The sequence below is a fragment of the Nelumbo lutea genome, chromosome 4, assembly GCF_056320005.1.
Source record: "Nelumbo lutea isolate HS-2025 chromosome 4, American lotus-T2T, whole genome shotgun sequence".
NCBI classification, from domain to species: Eukaryota; Viridiplantae; Streptophyta; class Magnoliopsida; order Proteales; family Nelumbonaceae; genus Nelumbo; species Nelumbo lutea.
In genome coordinates, this window is record NC_142687.1 from 33672112 (window position 1) to 33697322 (window position 25211).

General features: G+C 37.8%; 1 protein-coding gene across 1 annotated transcript in view; it reads left to right on the plus strand.

Annotated features, from left to right (window-relative positions):
- Positions 1 to 5196: 5196 nt before the first annotated feature.
- Positions 5197 to 25211, plus strand: part of LOC148855087 (putative serine/threonine-protein kinase SIS8) — a 71693-nt gene continuing 51678 nt past the window's right edge. Inside the window, exons 1-6 of the mRNA XM_088941202.1 lie at positions 5197 to 5513; positions 5638 to 6431; positions 8029 to 8466; positions 14539 to 14642; positions 15110 to 16482; positions 16594 to 16634. Coding sequence (XP_088797328.1) covers positions 5931 to 6431; positions 8029 to 8466; positions 14539 to 14642; positions 15110 to 16482; positions 16594 to 16634 — 2457 coding nt within the window. The 5' untranslated portion in view covers positions 5197 to 5513; positions 5638 to 5930. The remainder of the gene's footprint in view (positions 5514 to 5637; positions 6432 to 8028; positions 8467 to 14538; positions 14643 to 15109; positions 16483 to 16593; positions 16635 to 25211) is intronic.

Below are 25211 nucleotides of genomic sequence, written 5' to 3' on the forward strand. Positions count from 1 at the left end.
GTAAATATTGCATATATACATACATATATATATATAACATTTGTATACATATTTACATACATACACACATAGATATATGTATATATATTTTCATAAATACATTTATATATGTATAATTTTAGAGTGGGTTCATTGACCAACCCGAGCCTAGCTTGGGCCCAAGACCAATCCGAGTGCATCAAATTATAGGGTGGGCTAGGAAAATCGGGCTTGACCTCGAGCTTGGGCCTTAAGCCCAAATTTTAGGGCCAGCCTTGGGTTGACCATAAACCTGGCCCAACCCGCCCGACTTGCACCTCTAAACATTGGGTGTAGTGTCATGCCCTTCTTTGTCTTGTAATCTATCTTCAACATGACAATATCCAACCAATCTTTAAAGCATATGCACTTTTCCATATTTTCATCATTCATGTAGCTTCTCTTGTCATCCAACACCCTAGTACCTGCACTAAAATAAGACTCAGATCAAATTGTAGACACTAAAGGGGTTAGTAGATCATGTGCTATGGTGGCCAAAACTGAATGATTTTTTCATGTTCATTCCACCATATTAAAATTATTCATTTCCTTCAAGGCGAAGGAATCACCTAAACTATAAAATTTTGCTTGTAAATAACATTTAAGTTCAATAAATGAACTTGTTGATGAAGAGGTAGTAGATTTCTGCATTATACTTATTAGATGCCAAATTTTTTCTTTTCCACTACTCGAACTAGTATAAGAAATGGAAGATGCACTTGCACAAGTTGTAGATTTATCATGCCTTGTTATTTCAATTTCATATAAACTATGCATTTCAAATAATAAATTATTAATATCTTCTTTTTTATTTCCAATTTCGATATTCATATTCTCACAATATGTTTCAGTTAAAATATCTAAACCATATTTCCTAATTATAGGATATAATATTGTAGCTAAGCAATAAATAGGATAAATGTTCTCCCAATATTTTAAAATTTATTTTCCATTATTTCAACAATACTTTTAAATTGTGAATTGTTTCTATATTTTGTAAAGCAATCACTAATCATCATTAATTGATAAGATAAATTACAACTAGTTGGGTAATAAACACCTAATAATTCATTAGTTGCATCATAAAAATGTTTAAAAAAAATCTTTTATACAAATTGATATTTCCCAGTTTTCCTCAACTATAATATCAATTGGCATTTTTGTATTATAAAAATCAATAAGAATTTGTTTGAAAGAACTACAACTTTCTAACATAGCATAGGTAGAATTCTATCTATGTTTAACGTCTAATATAAAATGTTTATATTTTAAACCATAATTTTGACATAAATATTTAAATTATTGTTTTCTTGCTCCAAATTTTTTAATATATAAAATATAATTTCTATTTTTAGAAATATGATTAGAAATAATATTTAAAGCATCATGAATACATAAATTTAAGATGTGACATGCACATCTTATATGAAATAATTTACCATTTAAAAATGGTTTTAATTGAGATTTTAAAATATGTATTGTTGAATCATTATTAATAGGTTATAAAAAATAATAGAAAATAGTATTTTTATCAATTCCATAACCATGTAAAGTATTTAAAATACTTGCAGCAGTAGGTGGGCCAGTATGTGACCATTCAAGCCTAGTAAAACTTAAAATTCCTTTTTTTTTTTTTTGTAAAATCTTGTTTTCATCAATAAAATGTCTGATAACACAAATATAACTTATATTAAATTTAGAAGTCCAAATATCATTAAGTAATTGCAACTCTAGAATTAAGATTTGATAAAATATAAATTAAATTCTGCTTATATGAATAAAAAAATTTAAAGCATCTGATTTAATAGTACTATAAACTTTTTTAAATTGTGGATTTATAGAATTGCATAAAAATCTTTCGAGTTTAGTATCTTTAGCTAACAAAAATGGTTATTTAACATGTACAACATATTTTGCTAATTATTGCCTCATTTTTTTCTTTAAAATATTTAAAAGTACCAAAAACCCCATGCCCAATTTGTGTTTGTATTGTTTCTTTCCTTTCTTCTTCTTATTCTTCTTCTTCTTCTTCTTCTTATGCGTGAGCAAATGTATACCAAAATGGCCAATACCCCCCTTGCTACAACAACTAAAGTCTTTCTTACATGTTTGGCAAATGACTTTTTTTTCTGTCCTTTTAGCCTCCTTTACTTTAAATATTTTTCAAACTGGGCTAATAAACATAGTGGCATTCTTTTACTTTCCCTTAGTATCATTATCAGTACTAGGGGTGGAAAATTCGTTAATATCAATAGCATCCATATTGGTGCTAACATTATCATGATACCACGTTGGCATTGAACATGTTGATGTTGGGGAATTGGTTTTGGGAGAAGACATCCATTTTTTTAAATAATAAAAAATAAAAATTAATTTAATTTCACTTACCTAGATTGCCGGTTCGGAATCTCAATTTGATTTTAATAGCTGAAGCCTCCAAGCCTCCCAAATTGCTAATTTGAGATACTTGAGCCAAGGTTCTAAATATTGACATGGCCTATGTCGGTGATTTTTTATGTTTTCAAAATTGGTTCAAAGGGGCCGATTTAAGGCCTGATTACCCTTTGAACCAGTGGCCGACCTGATACAAGGGTTGTATCAGGAAGCCATCGGCATGATACGCATTGACTGATACGTGTTGATACTTTGGACCTTGACTTGAGCAAGCCTTCTTCTTGTTGAAACTTCGATAAAGTTGAGAATTTGAGAGTAGAGTGTAGAGAGTATGAGAATCGTAAAATATATGAGAGATTAAGACTTGAGAGAGTATGAGAACTTGATAAGAAAATTGTTGAATTGGTGTGATAAGAATGGTGGAGGATAGGATTTGCCCAAAAAACACTAAAAACTAGTAATTTTTTAGTTGTTGAGAGGGGTATTTTGGTCATTATAAAGTTGTTTACCACTTTACCTAAATGCCCCCAAATTATTTGTTGTATAGTTATTGGGGGGCATTGTTGTCATTTTCTCCCCCTAAAGCCAAAATACACAAATACTCCATATATGTAACTGTTTTAGCGAGTGGATATGAAACCCTTGGTCCGACACAATCAACATTTTGTCATGTCAAGCCGGCCAAAAAATCGTGCCATGCCACCCTGTTTTAAGCTCTAGGTGTGGTTTATGATGATAGTAGAGTTGCACATGGAGCTCACAAAGTAGACCGGTTCATGGGCTGGGTCGGGCCTGACTTTGCCTCTTTATCAACAGAAAATGTGTAGGCTTGAGCCCGACCATCGGCCCTAGATCTTGAGCCCAAGCTTGGCCCTTATATAAAGCCTGAAACCCGACCTGTACACAAAATGTCTTATTTTCAGTGTACATTTATAAACTAATATTATATTAATTTAGTAATAATTTAATAAATCAATAAACTAATTTGTTTTTATAATAAATTAATATTAATTAATAATTTAAGAAATATATATATATATATATATATTTATTTAAATATCAGGCCCAATTATTTTTGGGCTGGGCTCGGTCTTTCTCAAATAAGCCTGGCCCGTGCTAGAGCCCAATCCGATATTATTACATACAAAAAAAGCATTTATGTTATATAATATATACATGGGCTAGGCTTATTTGAGAAAGACTGAGCCCAGCCCAAAAATAGTTGGGCCTGATATTTAAAGCCCGAGCCCGAGCCCACGTGCCTGAAATTTTGTCCAAACCCAAAAAATAACAGGCCAGGCAATCGGGCTACCCAGCCCATGAACAGGTCTACTCAAGCTTACACATACAGAGATATTATTTTTCATGAGTTTGAACTAGTGATAATCTATGAGAGGGATGCCAACTGACCACCTAGACTACATTGTCATTAGCCAAGTAAACTTGAATTAACTTACGTGGGCTTTCTCATGATATTCTGTCAATCTTATCCTGAAATTAAATCCAAAATTCGCCTGTACCAATCTTGCATTCTGACAAAAAAATTTGATTGTTATTTGAATGGTTCAGATGCAGTTAGCCATATTGATTTGGACTTGGCTAGTATGATGGTCTCTGTAATGTTCACATATTGTAATTCAATAGTGTTTCTATCCTTAGCTACACATCCTGCTGCTTTGCTCTGTGTAATTCAATTGAATTGAACCGTCCCACGAGTCACCCTCATGTTTGTCAATGAAGAAGGAGATAACCTACTTAAATACGTCCTCTTATTCACTAATGATGCTATTCCAATCTCAAAGAGCTAACTATAGTAAGATAGTCATTTGGTATACTGGCTCAAAAATAGGAATTTTCCTCAACCGTCAAACACAATCTAGATAGAAAAGGATTTCTAAATTCACAACATCCCATCTGTGTAAATCAATCAACATGGAACACCCAGAATAATATCTTACTTGGCCAATCAAATATCTCTACAAATGGGAAAAAAATGCTCAAATAGGGAGAACCTCCTACCAGTTCATTCATCGCACGTGACTTAAGCCCATTTCTTTCTGTTTTTTAGATTCCTTTAATTCAAGGTCCCAACTTGTGAAAATTGGGAGACAAAGACTCAAGCAATTCACAAACTATTAAACTCTAAAGATCTACAAAGGAATGCCAAAAGGGGAATTATATTGCTGATCCAGAACTTGAACCACCAGCCCCAAAATAATCGTTGAATATTGTGAAAATTGGGAGATAAAGATTCAAGCATTTCATATACTTTAAAAATCTACTAAGGAATGCGAAAAGAGGAATTATACTGATGACCCATAACTTTTTTTTGGTCCACCAACCCCATATGGTCATTGAATCCTGTGAGAATTGGGAGGTTAAGACTCAAACAATTTATAAACTCCGAAGATCTACAGAAGGAATGCCAAAAAGGGGAATTACACTGCTGACCCACCACTTGATCCACCAACCCCAACCCCAAATGGCCATTGAATCTTGTGAGTATTGGGACATTAAGATTCAAGCAATTAATTAACACTAAAAAGAAGTAAAGATCTACAAAAGAATGCCAGATGGGCATAAAAATAGAAAAGAACTGTTAAAATGGGGAGGAACTATAGGGGGCAAGCCGAGGTGGTTTTCTCTCTTCATTACATGTGCGGTTATTCTAATAACTGAAAGCATTTAAAAAATTCCCATTTGGTTGTTTTTATAGTTCTACTTCTCCTTTTACGGTCAGGCGTCTAAAGACTTTAAAGTGGAGCTTTAGTTCCTATCCAATCCACCACATATTTCCAACTCATGCCATCTTGGGACTAGGAAGTCAGTTGCCTCCGCTCACTACATTTCTCTTTGGGACCGTGAAGCCTCTCTTATTCAACTATCAACTATTTCAAGTGGTTCGGCTTCAAAGGTCCCACTCCATCTGGTTGGCCTTGCTGTGCGTGCGCGTGCGCGACTGTCTGCGTTGCCTTCCCCTCCTGTAAGCTCCCCCACCCGCCCTTTTCCTTGTCCCCCATCAGTAGAAAGGTAGAGCCAAATAACAACATCGATCGACTTCACCCAATATAGATTTCTTCAGTCTGTTCTGCTCCTCAGAGGTAATAACGAGAAAGCAATCTTTTTTGATATCAATTGCCTGTTCTTTTATTGATTGTGTCTTCGTTTCTTTTTTCCTTCCATTTTGTATGCATCTTCGAGCTGGGGTATTGTTATATTGTGAAGAGCGTAGGTTTTTTCTTCAGTTTAAGCCACTGGATCTTGTTGACATGACATGAACTTTAGTGGGGAATTGCTTCGAATGGTTGCTCTTGCTTTTGGTTTTGATGGGTTTGTGGGAAGTCTTTTGGGGGTGGAAGGGGAAATCAATTTCTGTGTTAGCTTGAAGCGATTCTCGTGGTGAGTAAGTGATTTGATATTTCATGTGTGGTTGATGACAACAAGGAGGATATTATGGACCTACTATTACTACCTATTCTTACTCTATAGCATTAGTTAGTACACCTTCCAGAAACACCATGAAGAACATTCTAAAGAAGCTGCATATTATGCCCAACCAATCGGAAGATACTGATGGGTCTACATCGTCGAGGGGTCATAGGTTGAGTGATGATTCCACAGGGAGAGCTTCACCATCTCGGGCGTCTCCATCTCACCATCATCATCATTCTGAGCAGAAACCGTTCTCAAGTATTTCTGGGTGGTTGAATTCTGTTACGAGTAGACATAGTCCTAGTCCTCCGTCGTCTTCAAATGCAGGGAGAGGAGAGAGAAGAGACCCTTTGGATTCTTTGAGTAGCAGCAGCTTGGATTTTTTGTCTGATGCAGTGAGGAGGGATTCGAGTTCAAGCAATTCAAGGGATCCTGGGATGGACGAGGAATATCAAATACAACTGGCGCTGGAATTGAGTGCACAGGAAGATCCTGAGGCGGTTCAGATTGAGGCTGTAAAGCAAATCAGTCTGGGCTCATGTTCTTCCCAGAACACTACTGCAGAAGTTGTTGCCTATAGATATTGGGTAAGTTACTATATTTTCCTCTCTCTTTACCTGTCTCGCTGTGCCTAATTTGTTTGAGTTATTGCATCCTATAGTTGGTGAATTCATAAATATGATGCATCTTATAATTGGCATTTTTATGTCATAGTTTATAGTTTTGCGTGTATTTCTGATGAAGCTGCTAATGAAATGGTGATGGTGATGCCATAGTTACACATTGTTATGAGTGCATAGAACAATTCCTTTCTTCCTTTGTGAACATGTTCTTCTCTAGAAAGGACTTAGAGTACATGATGCTTGAATGGTTTTTATTGGTAGTTCTTTCAATCTTGACTACAAAATGTGGACCAGTGACAGATATATTTTAGTTATTATAGATAACAAATCACCTAATCTTAAATCTATGTAATGTGAACAACATGGCCAATGCACATGTTTAGCTATCTTGATCCAACTTCACTAGTTCACTCAAAAGGGGGATCTGTTTATTGCTATATAGTACCATTTAATAGCTGGAGAACACTAAACATGCTTTAAAGGAAGGTGTTTCATCTTAACTTCTCTTATTGTTTCCCTCACATAGTTGCAAAAATCTTATGATTTATGACAAGATTCAAGATTTCAATTTTGAAATCCAAAGCTTCCAATTCAAAGCTTACAGAATATTTTTCAGATAAAAACTTACGATTGTTGTTTGAATCATACAATCTATTAAATTAATGAAATTTGAATAAATTTGATTATGACCTAGTTCATGCTTCATCACTTCTTTTTCCTTTTTTTTTTTTTAGTTTTTTCAAGGGGCTTTTGTTTTAAAACCATTACTAGAGTAAGACTTAGTTGGTTATTTAAAAACTATTTAAATCCCTATTTTCCATCATATGTAGGTTAAGGAGGTGTCTTTGTGGGGGTTAATTGAATTCAGAGTCAAACTTAATCATAACATCTTACCTTAAAAAGTGTGAAGGTGGTAAACTTAATTGTGGTAAATACTTATATGATGGATGTTGAATGGATAAAGGGTAAGGTTATTTTTTTCTGAGATTTAATTTTATGGTATATACTTTTTTATTCAAAAGAAGTATTCTTGCAGTTTATGATCCAATACACAATTTGAGTCCATTCAACCCTTTCTACGATTTATATTGATTGCAAATGGTATGCATAGCTCACAATGGCCCGTTTATCTCGAAGGGGCTGGCATTGTAATTATTGGGCTGACCCCCCTCTTTTTGATTAGTTCAATTGTATTCTTACCTTCCAAAATAAAATCTATGATTTAAGATATGATTATAATGTGAAGAACACTTTCCTGTATAATTTTTCTTTCTAGTTACTTAAGGATGTTGGGTACAGCCAACTGTCTCTGCTTTGCTAGGTTATAGCTCAATTTGAAACACTATTGTAAGCACTAGAAATATGTTATCTTCCTTTCTTTCTTTCTTTCTTTTTTTTTTTTTTTTAATTTTTTTATTTTTTCTGTGGTCATAAGTTATCTATGTTGGGGCACTTTTAGATAAGTATGATACATTTATTACAAAAATTTAACTTTTTTCAATATTATCGCCATACTTGTCCCATTATAATCTATCTCATATACTATTCATATGCTTCACAGAATTACAATGCTCTTGGATATGATGACAAGATCTTGGATGGTTTCTACGACCTATATGGCATTTTGGCTGAGTCCACTTCAGAGAAGATGCCTTCCCTTGTTGATTTGCAAGGAGCACCAGTCTCAGATGGTATCAGTTGGGAAGCAGTGCTGGTAAATAGGGATGCTGATGTCAACCTGTTAAAACTTGAGCAAAAAGCCCTGGTAATGGCTGTTGAGTCTAGGTCGGGACCTCTTGATTTTATGGGTAGTGATTTGGTGAAAAAACTTGCTGCTTTAGTTGCTGACTACATGGGTGGACCAGTTGGGGATCCAGTCAACATGTTGAAAGCATGGAGAAATCTTAGTAATCGTTTAAGAACAACTGTTGGGAGCATGGTGCTGCCTCTTGGTTCTTTAACTATTGGTTTAGCTCGTCATCGGGCATTGCTGTTTAAGGTAGTGCAACTTCTTGGTTGATATATGGCTAACCCCTGTTTAGTGCTGAAAAGCAAGAATTTGATGATTATGCTACCTCTGAGGCATGTGTTATTTTTTATTTGGAGTGTCTATTGGATGATTTGAACATAGTCTGGGTTACAAATGTCATGCGTCATTTGTCACGTGGTATTAGTTGCATTTTTAAAGTTTGTTGTACTTTTATTTCCTTGATTTTGTAAAGCATTAAATACATATTCCATGATTTTCCTGCTCACAACATTCTGAACTCAATTCAATTCGACTTAACAAAGCCTTATCCCAACTATTTGAGGTTATCTGCATAAGTCCTTTTCCATCATAGCTTCCATTCTATATCATTCTCAACTCAACTAGTAGTACCTCAACTATTTGTGATCAGCTACAAGAATCCTGTTCTACCATAACTTCCTATAAATTGGTATTCATCTCCCCAAAACTGAATGCATGATCCTCCACATTGAAGCTGCAAGATCCCAACAAATTAATCAATATTTTCTATGATGGTTTTCCATACACCATAAGATCAGAAACAACCAGAGAACCACTTCAAGGACACCCGTTCATATTCATTCTCAATAGCTATCTTTACTAAAGACAACTCATGTCTGAGCTACTGTACTACAGGATAGTGATCCAGAAAAGAAGAAATATGGTCAATACTCTGTATTTATGTGAGAAGACAATTGAAGAAGGGAATGTTGAAAGTCAAGAAACATACTTCATTGGTACTTCATAACTTTAATTTTGTAAGTCAGTATCTACAAATTGGTTATACCTAGAAGTCCGGTCTTATATTTTAAGCATGTTATGGTCAGCCCTTTACAAGTACGTATAAGTTGGCTACATGAATCCTGTTCTTCCATAACCTGTTCTGCTCTGTTTTTTGATGAATGATAATAAATTTATTAATTCAGAAGCAGATTTAGAGTGAGTTCATACAACATCCCAGGGAGAGGCGCGAGCTGCAGCCCCCCTTGAATCTTACAAGTAAACTAGGAAAGAAAAGCAAGAATCACAACTGAGCCCAAAACAATTCTTCCCTATTTACCCCTTGCTTAGCTAACACATCTGACAAAGTATTTGCTGATCTCCCCACCCACTGTACAGTGGCCAACATATTCCTTGTCAACCAACTAAATTTCTTCATTTCATTCTTGTAACGCCACATAGCCTCTTCAGGATTTTTCAACCAACCCACCACCACTTTGGAATCCCCTTCGATTGTTAGGTGTTGTACCCCCAGCTGGTTTGCAAATTGCACCCCTTGTACAGCAGCTAAAAGTTCTGCCATGTTCTGCTCTGTTCAGTGCTGTCTATTATTAAGTTCTTGATCCTTAAATCATTTTCACTATTTCAATTACTGTCCTTTTCCTTTTTGTCTGCCCTGATCTCCTTTAGATCCTTCTACATATAACAAGCCACTTCTCACTGGAGCTGTAGATGGTCTTCTCTGCATGTGACCAAACCATCTTAGTCCACTTGCCCTCATTTTATCACCTATCAGAGTGACTCCTATGAGCCCAAAACAAATGCTCCCAATTAATCCTTTGCTTGTCTAAACAATCAACCAAGGCATTAGCTGCCCTACCCACTCATTGTATTCTTAAATTCATATTCTGTGTAAGCCACTTAAATCTCTTGATTTCATTCCTATAGCACCAAATAACAGACTCTGAGCTCTTTAACCACCCCACTACCACTTTTGAGTCACCTTCTGTCAGTAAGGAATACATACCAAGCTGATTTGCAATTCACACTCCCCGAACAACCACTAGTAATTCAGCCCTTATGGAGTCTCCAATTCCTAGCAGACCCGAGAAAAAGACTATAGTAACTACAGCTTCATTTTTGAGAATCCCACATATTCTTGATGTGCCTGGGTTGTCAAAACTACTACTATCAAAATTTAGCTTTAGATAGCCTTCAGGTGGAGGTGTCCAGCTCGCTGGAAGTCTGTTCTTGGATGAACTATTCAACACACAATCCTTTTTCTCTTGAATGCTTCTTTCCTTCTCTTGGAAAATTCCTGCATTCCTTTCTTCCCATATGGTCAACAACAAAGCCGCTGTAGCAGACCTCCACATAAGCCTTCCCCTTTTTCTGGGCCAAGCAAAGGTAGAATAATCAAATAACATGCCAACCTCTATTGTGAAATTCCACTTGCACCCAAACAAAGAGAAAAACCAAACCTATAACTTTGCAGTAGCTGAACAAGAAATTAGTAAGTGGTAGCAATCCTCATCGTTGGATGTACACAGAATACACCAATTAGGTGGTGTACACAAGAAAGGTCTTATCTTTTGTAAATTATTGAAAGTGTTTATTTTCCCATAAAACACTTCCCAGCTAAAAACGCGTACTTTAGAGGGAATAGGCCTACACCAAATTTCTTCCTTAATAGGGAAACACTGAGGAGAAGCTGACTGACATAGGGGATAAGAGATAAGGCTGTAAGGATAGTTTATGAGGAAGCGGGGGGGGGGGGGCGGGGTTGGGGGAGGAAGGGAAAGCTGTGAAGGGGAGCAAGGATGGAGAGGAGGGAAGAGTGGTGGAATAAGGGAGATTGGTTGGATAATGTGATTTGCAAGGACAATAACCAGTTAGGAGGATCAAATACTGATCCTCTTATTACTGGAAGGTGTCGTTTGGCAGATTAGTGGTGGACCTAGGCTGAAGAAGAATCGAAGATGAGGTTGTAGAAGGGAGGGCTGTCAAGGCAAGGGGCAATGAGGGTTGCTGGGACGAGAATCTTACTGGTGACAACTTGCGTTTTGAAGAGGTGAAAGTTGGAAGATTGGGCGTCGATCTGGGGTTGGAGGAGCAAGGCTGATGAGAAAAATGTGGAGTCAGATAATGGGGTAACTAGCAAGAAAGCATGGGTTTCAAGAAACCCTCTTGTTGTTCATGTGACAAAAATTTTTTCCCAGTTGAAGCTTGGTCTAGGGGGGGCTGGACCTACAAAAAGTTTTAAATGGGTTTACAAAAGAAAAGGATTGAGAGGCATTTCTCCATCCGAATCTGGTTTTTGTAGAGCAACGATTCAAGCTCAACCAACGGATCCCCATCTGGGTAAGGTGCATCAAGATAAGAAAGAGAGTTTTGAAGGATCCAAAGGTGACGAGAATTCAATGGGGAAAAAGAATGAAGCTTTGCCTCTTCAGAAGTTAGTGGAGAAAGAAGTTGAGATTGGCAAAAACCTTGGCTTATTTTTTTGGGTAGGTGAGGAGTTTGCTATGAAGGTCTTTGAGGAGTTCGAGAGAAAGAAGTGGGATGAGGATGTCGATAGGCATGATGGAGTGTTCGAGGGCGAGGAATAAGGAGATGTTGTCGGGGTTCAGTGGTTCAAGGAGTTGGGTGATGGTGTCCAGAAGTGTGCTTTTTGTTTTGTGTTGTTTGGCTGTAAGCTGGTGTCAAAGGTAGTGAGTTTGCGTTTGTGTCTGATGCTTAATGAATATATTTTTTGCTCTTCAAAAAAAAAAAAAAAAAGACCCTTCGGAAATTTGAGACAAAACCCTTTTGTCTGGATTTGAGGGATCTGCACAAACTTTGCTGAGGATACTCAACAAATTGGACAAGGAACCAACCTCTTCATCCCTTAACCCTATTCGAAAACCAAGATCCCAAGTTGGATCCAAAGGATTTATCGAAGTAGAGATAAATTTGGATACAACCTCCTTTTTAAACAAAGAGATGGAAAAAGGTTGATGCAAAATCCCCAACTCACAAATCCTCCAAAGATAGAACAAAAGTCCTAGAACACAAATCATACTTGATAAGTTGATATATTTGAGGAGTTGGGGAAGAATACTGTGAATTGCCTTCCAAGGTGTTGCCAACATGGCCTGATGAGATACGCTAACACCCCAATTGCTCTCTAAACAACCATGGATACTTGCCACTACTTTTTTTTTTTCCTTTTTTGATCAGCAACACAGAAATGATTCATTAGGTTAAAAGGACAGGTACAACAAGAAGTTGTGGGTAGATGAAAAGTCCACAGAAAGCCCACTAATTACAACACAATCCCAAGCATAACCCAACAAACAAATCCAATACTTGCCACCACTTCACTCCACAAACTTTCTCTTTCTAATGGCCACCTCCACAGCCATTTCCTAATAGTGCTGCATTCTTTTGTACCACATTTCCTATGCCTAATCCCCCTTCCTCTTTACTTTTGCGCACAATCTCCCACTTAATTAGCTTGTCCTTTTTGCTTTCCCTCTAGCTCCCAAAGAAAATCTCTCATTAGTTTCTCTAGTTTTTTAGCTTCTCTGGGAGGGATCCTAAAAACAGAGAGAAAGTAGGTAGGCAAATTGGAAAGAGTAGCCCTAATCAATGTGGTATGCCATCCCAAAGAAACGATGCTTTTTCCAAGAAGCTAACCTCTTCTCAAACTTTTGTACCACTGGGTTCCAAAACTTACCTTCCCTAGGATCTGACCCTATTCTTTCTAGTTTTACCACTCATCCATTTCAAGTTTTCAACATTCTTAGTTCTGCTACACTCATTTTTTCGGCATATTGTTCATTGACTGCCCAATTTTCTACCCCATAAAAGATACAACATTGCTGGCCTTGAACTGTTTTATAAAATTTTCCTTCCAGTCTACATGGTATTCTCCCATGACATAGGACTCCAGTTGCATCCCTCCATTTTTCCCATCATGTCTCAATGTGACCTTTTCCATTACCAGCCAAATGATTGCAGAACCACACTCAAAACTTTATTTACAAACAGGCATTTCAAGAAGAGTGGATTGGCTGTTTCAAATTCAGCAGGGCAAAAGACACAACCTGCCTGATCTATAATCAACCCACTACTTGGAATCCTAGAAGCTCTTATCAATACAAACTCAAACTCAGAAAACTCAGAACCACACTCGACTTGGCAACTACTAAAACTGCACTCCTAATCGGAATCCTAGAAACTCTTAAGAACAGAAATTTAGAAAAATAGTAGTTGATTTAAACTAATAGTTTCCCAAACAAAATAGGAAACTACTAACTATAGACCTACTAAAAAATGGGAAACTCCCTAAAGAAAATAATAACTTGTTTGAAAACCTAAAATATAAACTCTAACTGGCCATAAGCAACCATGCACAGTCAGTTGCCTATTGTTGGGGCATTACTGCTGCAAATACTTCATATTAACTTCCCAACATCTCTGTCCACCAATATCCCCTGTTATTACCAGATTGATCATTTCTCCTTCCCCTGTGCCCTCTTCAGCCTTACCTAGTTACCTTTTTGGTTCTCCATTCTTCCTCTCTGTTTCTCTTATCCTTCACTTAAATTTTGTTCCAACTCTCATTGCTACCTCCGTTCTAGAAACTGATTTATTTACGTTATTCATTATCAAAAAAACATTTATGTTATTCAAGACTATATATTGAGTTTATTTTCTATCATGTGTTGGATAAAGAGACATTGTATGTGGATTATTTAACTTTCAATTCAAACTCGATTTTATCATCTTAGACTTCTAATGTATACGTGGTAAGTTCTATAGTTTTAGTTAAATATATGGTAGATATGACTTAAAATAACACTTTTCTATATATATATATAGTCTTTTAGCATGCCTATATTTAATTTTTGACAAGTTTGTAATAAATAGAAATAATCTTACAATTCATGATTCGATTCAACTTTCTCTGTGATTTATGATACGATTACGATTTTCAGGACATTGGGTGTTAGCCAATGTGTGTGATTTTGTTTTTTCTGAAAAAAAAAATCTGCCACATCAAAATAACACTATAATTTTTCTGATGTTGTAGTTAATTTTCTTTTGTTAAAAAAAAAAAACAAAATCATACACATTGGCGAACACCCCTTATATCAAACTTCATTACTTTCTGATGTTATTCTTTGGATAAGCACTAGAAAGGGATTTTTCTCATAAGTTTATGTATTGTTTAATTGCCTTAGTTTGATTGTCTCATTGGACTTATTTCCTTTTTAACATCATTTCATTTTTCTATCCAGAATTGTATTTATTTTGGGAATCAAGGTGTTCATCAAATGCTTGTACTTTGTTGTGCAGGTTTTGGCTGATAGTGTGGGCATCCCATGCCGGTTAGTGAAAGGGTTGCAATATACAGGTTCAGATAATGTAGCAATGAATATTGTAAAGGTTGATGATGGAAGGTAATCCTTTTTCCTTTCAAGTGCTATTATGTTGCAAGTTGTGGTGCATGCTTGTTTGCTACATTTGACATGGTTCATTCTGGATTTCGTCAAGGTGGGATCTTGAACAACAATGCATGCCAATGCTGTGTTCTGAAATATCTTATTGCTAGTGTTTTTTTTTTCTCCCAAAAAGTTAATTTATACTAATACTACAATTTTCTGGAATAGCATGCTATGGAGATTTTATATGGGATCCTCTAAGATGATGGATTGTGGAGATACTGGATATAATGATATACTTTTATTTCTTTTTTCTTCTTAAATGCACATCTGTTCTAGTTGCTTTCTTGTGAAATGTAGCTTCAAATGGGGTTGGAGCTGCAAACCAAGACATTTTGTTTTTCCTCTTTTCTTATATTTTAAATCACCATATTAGAGTTTGCAAATAGTATGTTCAGTAAGCTGGTGACTAACATGCATGACAGGGAATACATTGTTGATCTGATGGCAGACCCTGGCACACTAATCCCATCTGATGCTGGAGGGACACAAATAGAATATGAAGAACCTGTCTATGCAGTCAGTCCCTTTCTTAGGGACATTGACTATTCTCATGTAGCCTCCTATAGCAGTGGTGCTACAAGTTCAATTGGAGGTTGTTCAGAATTTGGGCCATTGGACAAGAAATCTGGGTCTTGCATTCTTGCCTTTCAAGAAAATGAATCAGATAAGAAAGGTGGCTCGGGTGAGGTTGAAAGTTCTGAGAACACAGGGGTGGGGTCTTCCCAAGAATGTTTGCCCACTGTGGTAAAAGATGAGGTGGTATCAAAGTTGTCTGATGATCACAGAGATCACTACAAGATTGAGAAATCACCTGCTCCCATAAAGCCTAATCATCCTTATACGCATGCAAGATCTCCTTCCTGGACTGAAGGTGTTAGTTCTCCTGCTGTGCGTAGGATGAAAGTGAAAGATGTTTCACAGTATATGATTGATGCTGCCAAAGAGAACCCACAATTAGCTCAGAAGCTTCATGATGTTTTGCTAGAAAGTGGTGTTGTTGCACCCCCCAATCTATTCTCTGAAATTGATACTGAGCAGCTAGATCCCTTGGCAATTGAGGCCAAGAAGCAGAAGGATGACAAAGAAGGAAAGAAAAAGAGAAGGAATGGAACCAGAAATAAGGATCAGACTGATATCAGTCCTGGTCAGGTTTTTCCACCTCTGCCTTGTCATGGTATACAATCAAAATCTAGTCCTGGCATACATCTGGAACATCCCAAGTGTGTTGAGGGTTTGGGTGTTAGTCGTCCATTGGATGTAGGGGTAGGGACTGGACCATCTTATACATCAGAGTCTGAGCTATCTGCTGCTTCAGCTAAGGACACTTCTCCAGCAAAATTTGTAAAACATGTTCCTGTAGCTGCTGCTGCTGCCGCAACAGCAGCTGTTGTTGCATCTTCAATGGTAGTTGCTGCAGCCATGTCAAACTCAGAAGCAAACCTTGGAGTTCCTGTAACAGCAGCAGCCACTGCTACTGCTGCAGCTGTAGTAGCAACAACTGCCGCTGTCAGTAGGCAATATGAGCAATTAGAGTCCTATCCCCACTTGCCTAACAATGCATCATCCTTGAATCAAATAGAGTCTAGGCAGAAAGATGGTGTTGCAGATAGAACAGGGAATGAACCACAAGGAAGTGACCGGGAGAATGGTGATTCTGCAGTTCATCCAGAAGCAGAAAGAAGCTCAGATAGATCAGCAGGTAATGATAGTGCAAAATCTGACATTGCTCTTGATGATGTGGCAGAGTGGGAAATCCCATGGGAGGAAATCACCTTGGGTGAGCGTATTGGATTGGGTAATAACATTTGCTTCTTCTTCTGGTTCTTACTGGAATTTAGTGTATAACTATTCTGCTAGTTAATTGTGGTTTATGCAATTCACATGTTCTTATCTCTTTATGCTTCAGGGTCATATGGAGAGGTTTACCGTGGAGAATGGCATGGAACTGTGAGTCTCTTGCTGAGTTTGAAACTTCATTATTTCTGATATCAATGTATTTGGTCTAATGTGCTCTTTTGTAAATTATAAATAAATTTCATGAATTATGGAACTGTGAGTCTCTTTCTGAGTTTGAAACTTCATTACTTCTGATATCAATGTATTTGGTCTAATGTGCTCTTTTGTAAATTGTAAATAAATTTCATGAATATGTGGAAAGTTTTAGAAAGATATTCATTATTCAGGATAATGCATATTTTCACATTTTTAAGTTTGATTGTATCAATTTATCTTTTCATTCCACTAGGGAGCATGTTTGGAAAATCTTGTCATCTTATTTTGTTTGGGATGTTTGCAAGAACTTATGTACTAATGGTATTTTTTGATCATCAAAGGGTAATTTTATTTTATCAATTATATATGTGAATAGTACAACTTAATGATGAGAATGTCATCCCAAAATAACCAAAAGTAGTTTATAATGAAGCCTAATAAATTTGCAGCCTTCATGCCTTGTAGTCCCGTGTTTAGCAAGGGAATCAGCTAACCCATTTGCTCTCCTTCTAACCCACTTGAATTCAGCATTTAAATCCTCCACAATTCTTTAAACTTCCCTGAAAACATGTTTAAGAGCCCACATGGTATGTCTATTACACCTTGCCCATGAGATAATTACTTTTGAGTCCCCTTCTACCTCCAACTGTCTAAATCCCAATTTGCCAACCACAGTCCTTGCAATAAAACCATCAAGTCAGCATTCAGCGAATTAGCAATACCAAGTGGCCTTGAATACAAAGCTAAGATTCTGTTGTTAGAGTTTCTGATTACACCGCCTATGCCTGCCACACCTGGGTTACCCAAGGAGCTACCATCAAAGTTCAATTTTACTTTGTTGCTTTCCGGGGTTTGCACTCCACTCTTATTCTCTCTTTAACTTTAGAGGATTGTGCTACCTCTGCCCAAGTACTTAGTATATTAGTGATTAAAATAAATCTGTAAGCAGTCCAAAGTTTTAATCCATAGTGCAACCTTCACTTTTATGCAGTCAATTACCTCCTCCAAAGTTCTGTTCTTTCTGATAAAGATTCTGTTGTTCCTTTCTCTCCACCCAACCCAAATAATTGTTGCCTTAGTAGCTCTCCACAATACTCTCCCTTTTTTCTTTGGTTGCCTCAAGAAGTTCAGGTTGAAAATGTCCACCATGGACCACCTCTTGAGGGGGGTCCCACCTGCAGCCAAAAAGAGAAAAACTCCCAAATGCAAAGTACAAAGAAAGCTTGAAGTTTTGGTGGGATAGGCTTTTTGCAGCATATCACAAGTATTTACCTTACCAAGGAAAAATTTCCAGCAGAAAGCTTGAAGTTTTGGTGGGATAGGCTTACTCCAAATTTCTTTCATGGGGAAGTCCACCCCTTGAGAGCTAGGTGAGGCAAGAAGTTTGAAAAACAAGTAACAAATAAAGAGACCATTTGGGGAGTAAGTCCAAATTCTAGAGTCCTCAAGGTTTGGATCCAAGAAAATTACTTCTAAAATATCAAGTAGGCGAATCAAAGAAGTATATTTATTTTCCCTTAGGCCTCTTCTAAACCCAAGATTCTAGTTGAAGCCAGAAGGAGAGGGTTTAGCCGTTTTAGAAATAGTTTCACCCTTAAGGTTAGAAAGGACAAAAAAGTTCAGGAAATTGATCTTTTAATGGTACTTTCCCTACCCAAAAGTCTTCCTAGAAGCGGATTTTGTTACCCCTTCTCACATCAAAACAGATGGAGCTGAGAAAGACCTCATGAATTGCTTTCTAAGGAGATGTTGAGATTGAGTAGGGGCAATTATAGCATCCTGGCCATTACCTTCCATGTAGAGATTGATTTATGTCTCTTTCACTTTCTTTCCTTTTTTGGCTCTTGGGAGCACATTTTTATGTTGTATCATATGTAGATTATTATTTTTCTATTTATTCGTTCTTGTAAGTGAGGGACGTAATTGTCCTTTCTCAGCCTTGTACAGAATACATATATAAGATAATCTCTTTGGACGTGTGACTGATTGAACACACCCTCACATTCTGTTTTCTCTCTTAGTCGAACTGTGTTAATATTCTAAACTATGAATGCTTTCAATTACTTTATGCCACAACCTATCTCATTCAAAGGGGAACCTCCATAACCATACCTATTAAGGCAGTGTTTCCAAGAACAATGTTCCCTAATCCTAGGCCCCCTTTCTCTTTTGGTTTACTAACCAGTCCCCATTTAATCGAATGATCCTTTTTTCCTCACCCAGTTCTCACAAAAAGTCCCTGATATATTTCTCTAGTTGCCCTACTATCCTAATCGGGATGTGGATGGTAGATAGGAAGTTAATAGGCAGATTTGCTAATGTGGCTTTGATCAAAGTGATTCTTCCTCCTAATGAGATGTAATTCCTTTTCCAAAGGGCTAGTTTCTTAGAGAACCTCTCCACCACCGGCTTCCAAAAACCATCAGACTTAGGGTTTCCTCCCAAAGGTAAAATTAAGTAGGTTACCAGCCAATTGCTAACCTCTCATCCCAACATTACCATGAAACTCAGAAGTTCCCCTTCTTCCAAATTAATCCCAACAATTCCACTTTTTTTCCTGAAAAGGTAAGGTAAGAGATTTTGACAAAATTATCAAAAAACAACTTCAAGTTTCTTACCATTTCTAAATCAACTTCCTCACAAAACATAATTGTTGGGTTTGTTCTTCTTGGGAGGCAAGACTTTTGTTAGAAGAGCTTTTGAGGAGTTGGAATAAAGGAGGAAGGAAAGTTTTTTAAAATCCTTTAGAGGGGACAGGGGAGAAATTTGGAATGAGGAAGGAAGGGAGGAAGAATGTGTTTGTATTTGTGTGTATGTGTGTTTTGCGTTTTATGCTATTTGGTCGGTGAGTTGTTGTTGATGTGCGGTTCCACCTTGGCACTATTGGAGGATGTATCTTGCTTTCCTTGTTCTCTTTTTAATTTAATTTTCCTTTTTTACTTATAAAAAAATTGTATCATCAACAAATTGAAGATGGGAAGCTACCACTTGATTTCTACCAATCCTCCAACCCCTAATCAGTCCTTGTGTATCTGCAAACATTATCATTTTGCTTAGAACCACTGTTACTAAGGTGAAAAGGAAAGGGGATAAAGGGTTCCCTTGCCTTAATCCTCTCTTACTTGGGAAAAAATGTTTTGCAACACCATTAATAAGAATTGAGTAGTGTGTGTGTGTGTGTGTGTGTTTTATGCGTTTTTTGCTATTTAGTCGGTGAGTTGCTGTTGATGTGTGGTTCCACCTTGGCACTGTTGGAGGATGTATCTTGCTTTCCTTGTTTTCTTTTTAATTTAATTTTCCTTTTTATTTTTCAAAAAAATTGTGTCATCAACAAATTGGAGATGGAAAACTACCACTTGATTTCTACCAACCCTCCAACCCCTAATCAGTCCTTGTGCATCTCCAAACATTATCATTCTGCTTAGAACCTCTGTCACTAAGGTGAAAAGGAAAGGGGATAAAGGGTTCCCTTGCTTTAATCCTCTCTTAGCTGGGAAAAAAATATTTTGCAACACTATTAATAAGAATTGAGTAGTGCATTGAGCTAACACAACCTTTAATCCACAATCTCCACCTTACACCAAAGCTAAGTCTCTCTAGGATTTCTAACAAAAGTCTCCAGTCCACTAGATCATGGGCCTTCTCTAAATCAACTTTACATATCAAGCCATTCTCTCTGCTCTTTCTTTTGTCAATAACACACTCATTTGCCACTAGGATTTGGTCCACAATTTGCTTGCCTTTCGCAAAAGCCACTTGGAAGGGTGATATCATTGAATGTAAGATCTGTTTAGGCCTCTCAAACAGAACCTTTGATATGATCTTATAGAGACTCTCAATCAGACTTATAGGTCTAATGTCCTTTGGATATTTTGCCTCCTTAGGCACCAGTGGAATAAAAGTAGCATTTGCTCCAAAGAGGATTTCACCTTTATGGAAAAACTCTTTAAAGACTTTCAAAATATCTGATTTCAGGAAATCCCAACATTCTTGGTAGAATGCCATGAAAAATCCATCTGGTCCAGGGGCTTTAGATCTATCCGTTGAGAAGATTGCTTCCTTAATTTCTACCAAATAAAATTTTCTTTCCAACACTTGGGATTGTTCCTCTGAAATTGTCCCAATCCAAATCCGGCAATCCTGATCTACTCCCAACTGGTTTTGAAAAAGGGTCTTAAAATGGTTCAAAAGGCCCTTGTAATCTCTTGAATCTCTCTTAGCTCCTGACCTTCCTCTTCTACATTGCGGATTTCTAACATTTGTAAGTTAGTGAAAAAATTTGGTGTTACCATTTCCTTCTACAATCCACTTACATCTAGACTTCTATCTCCAACATTATCTCTTCTCTCCTTAAGATCTCTTCCAGTTATAGCTTCTGTTTCCACCTTTCCTCCTGTGATATAAAGCTCTTTATTTCAGTTATAGCTTCTCTTTCCTATCCAGCTCTTCTAGCCCAGAGGATATTTTCTCTTTGGTTTCTTCTACCCTTCCAAAATGCTCTTTATTTCAGGCTTTTGTTCTCTCCTTTAAGTTTCCTGCAAAAACTCACAATTTTCTCTCCCCAAGGGAAGCTATCGCTGATTAGGGGAGCTGGTCCCTTCATTGATCACTAATATTAGTTTGACAAATCCAAATAGACATAGTAATGCCTATGCATTGGTGACTTTCACTATCAATTTGAACTTAACGTTGATATGTATCAACAATTGACAGATTCAATTTTCTCAAAATTTGTTTTGTTTTTGATCAGTAACTTGTTAATTTATTGATACTATCAGAATATACAGTGTGGGTTTACAAGAAGTACACAGGCTCTATGGTAAAATGGAGTTGGCCCAAGCTACTCCCCCTACTTCAATAAGTGCTCCACAAAGTCCACAATTCATACACATTCCTTACCCCAGTGGGCATTCAACCCACATCATAATCTGTCTAGCAACACCCTCTCTGGTTAATGTGCTCTCAGAATTTGGTATTTTGTGCATATTAAGCATGGCATTTTTTTTGACAAGTAAAACATAATAGACATTAATGAAACACATAGAAAGTACTGCAGTATTCAGAAATTACAATGACCTTTTCATGTAGTTGCCTGTACACCTGTATCTGTGCTTATTGAGCAATGAGCATAATACCTTTGATATTCCACTTCGATCTACTTATCTTTTCTAATCTGTTTATCTGTGTAGAGAACACTGATGTGGGCCCCACTGCAGTGGTCCCCACTGTATTCGTAGGACAGCATGTGTAGTTATTTGTTTCAGTTATAGTAGTGTCAGTTTGAGTCAGTTTGTTAATTCAGTTGTTATTTATTTCAGCTTTTATTTACTTTATTTATTATGTAAGTACTAAGGGCAGATGTGTCTTTTCCATTATGTACTAAACATAACCTATAAATAGTAAGAAAGTGGTGGCGGCAGATCTGTTAGAATCTATCCCTCCTTTCAACCACTCGTGTTCTCCTGTTTCTCTTCTATTCTCTCTCCTTTCTCTCACTTTTCTTCTGTTTTGTAAACCTAAAACCTATTAGGATTCAAGACTGATTACAGTCTTGATCTTCTACTTGGTATCAGAGCCTATCTAGGGTTTCTCATGTGTGTCTAGTTCAGCTGACCACATGAGGACTAGCTAGGGCTGGAAGCTTTGAAGAAGTATTCGGTGGCTGAATCTTGGAGATTACCAGGAGAGGTTTGCAGCAGTTGAAGACTTGCTGCGGCTTGCAGAGTTGGTAATCAGGAAGAAGCAGCGAAGGTTAGGGTTCAGGTAACCCTAGAAGACAGTAAACCGAAGTACATAAATTTCGGATCGGATCAATTTTCAGATCAGATCAGATTTGTGTTGGTTTCGGATCAGATTTCAGACCTGCTTGTTTGACTCTGTTTTCTGGTATAGTGGCTCTAACAGTTTGTAGCCACTAAATCTTGATCAAAGATGGAGTTTAAGGGTCAGGGAGAAAGTAGTTTTGGAAACCACAATTATGGTAGTGTATTTGAAACCGGGTTTCAGATTACAACTATGAGATTTGATGGGTCAAATTATTTGGAGTGGGTTCAATCAGCCATGATGGCTATTGGAGGAAGGGGAAAACTGGGTTACCTCTTGGGAGATGTGAAAGAACCTTCCAAGGAGGACCCAACATACACCAAGTGGGTTCAAGAGAACTATTTGGTTATGGCATGGATGTGTAATTCTATGCAGCCACATATCAGCCGAAATTACTTGTGGGCAAAGACAGTCAAAGAGATATGGGGTGTTGTGAAAGAAACCTATTCCCAACCCCTTAATGTTGCCAGAGCCTATGAATTGAAGTGTGAGGTGAACAGCCTTAAACAAGGAGAGAAGCCAGTTTCTGTGTACTTCTTTACCTTGAAATCCTTGTGGCATGAGATTGACCATTTAGAGACCCTTGAGTGGGAGAGTCCCAAAGATGCACAGACTCACAGAAAGCAAGTCGAGACGAATAGGGTATTTGAGTTTCTGGCTGGTTTGAATTCAGAATATGACATTGTGCGACAACAGATATTGACAAGAGATAGTGTGACCCTTTCTCAAGCATACTCCCTGGTGCATAGTGAAGAGACTGGGAGGAAAGTCATGATGCAGCCTCAACCCTCTTTCCCAGCCTTGACAGCTATTAAACCTAAGCCAGAGGGTGACTCAGAAAGGGATCGGAAGAAGGAAGATAAACGGGATCTGGTATGTGAACATTGCAAGAAACCCGGGCACACAAAAGATACTTGTTGGAAGCTACATTCTCACTTGGTCCCAACAAAACTAAGGAATAAGAAGGGTAATGCTCATGTGGCCGTGAACACTGATTCAACATCCTCATTAGGCACATCCCTAGAGACTTTAGCTGCTGTTCGGGCTGCCCTCATACAGTTGGAAAAGGAAGTTGGGAATTCAACTCAGCCATCTCAGTCATCATCAGCTCCTGCCACATCTGCATTTGCACATCCAGGTACTCGAGCCTCAGCTTACCATGCTTCAACTCCAGGTAATACTGACCACTGCTGGGTAATAGATTCAGGTGCATCTGACCATATGACTAGCTTGCCATCTTTGTTCACTTCTTATCACTTGTCCTCTGGCCGAGGTAGAGTATCCATTGTTGATGGCTCTCTTGTTCCCATTTCGGGCAAGGGGGACATCAAGCTATCGGATACTATCTCTTTATCTTCTGTCTTGCATGTTCCTAAGCTTGATACTAACCTGCTTTTAGTTAGTAGTATTACCAAACACATGAACTGTTCAGTAACCTTTTTCCCTGACCGATGTGTTTTTTAGGATTTGGAGACGAGGAAGGTGATTGGGACTGGCTGTGAGACGAACGGGATCTATTTGCTTGGAGAGAGTTCTCGTCGGGAGGAGTCAGTGGATAAGAAGTCTTTTGTTTCCCAGTCTGTGAGTTCGGTTATGCTTTGGCATAACCGATTAGGTCATTTGTCTTTTAAGTCTTTGAAGAGTTTGCTTCCTGCTTTATTTGAGTCTATTGAGTTATCAAAGTTGAGGTGTGAGAGTTGTGAGTTTGCCAAACATTGTAGAACCTCTTATTCTTTAAGTAATAAAAGGAGTAATTCCTCTTTTGATATTGTGCATACTGATGTTTGGGGGCCATATCATATCTCTTCTATGGGTGGGTACAGATATTTTCTACTGTTTGTTGATGACCATACCCGTTTTTCTTGGGTCTATCTTATGCGTTCTCGGGATGAGGTTCCTGCTCTGACCCAAAACTTCCATCAGATGGTTCTCACTCAGTTTGGGACCAAAATCAAAGTCCTTAGATTTGATAATGCAAAGGAATACTTTGCTCAGCCATTGACCTCCTACCTTCTTAGCCATGGAGTTATTCACCAGAGCACTTGCGCTTATACACCACAGCAGAACGGCGTTGCCGAAAGGAAGAATAGGCATATCTTGGAGGTGGCCAGAAGCATCATGTTTACCTCCAATGTACCTATTCGCTTTTGGGGTGATGCTATCCTCACGGCAGTTTTTCTCATTAATCGAGTTCCTTCCTGGGTTCTTGATATGAGAACCCCCTTTTCCCTTCTATACCCAGACGAGGAGTTGTTCATTGTTCCCCTTAAAACCTTCGGTTGTACCTGTTTCGTTCAGCTTCTCGGGCCTCATCATTCCAAGTTTGAACCTAAGGCCTCCAAATGCATTTTCCTTGGTTATGCACAAACTCAAAAGGGTTATTGCTGCTATGATCCGGTTTTAGGGAAACGGTTTGTCTCCATGGATGTCACTTTCTTTGAGGAGACACCCTATTATCCTAGGGTTTCTCCTCAGGGGGAGAGCAGTGAGAGTGGGGCTGTTTTAAGTTTCTTTCCTCATGGGGAGAGCAATGAGAGTGGAAGTGGGGTTGTTTTGAGTGGGGCTGTTCCTTTACCTATTCCACTAGATAATGAAGGCTGTAGTGGTGAGGGTGGTCCGAGGGAGCCGGAGTTGAGAGTCTATCATAGGCGATGCAGGTAGGTTGATCCTAGTCATTGGCAGTCCCGACCAGCTCCAGTTCCTTCTGCG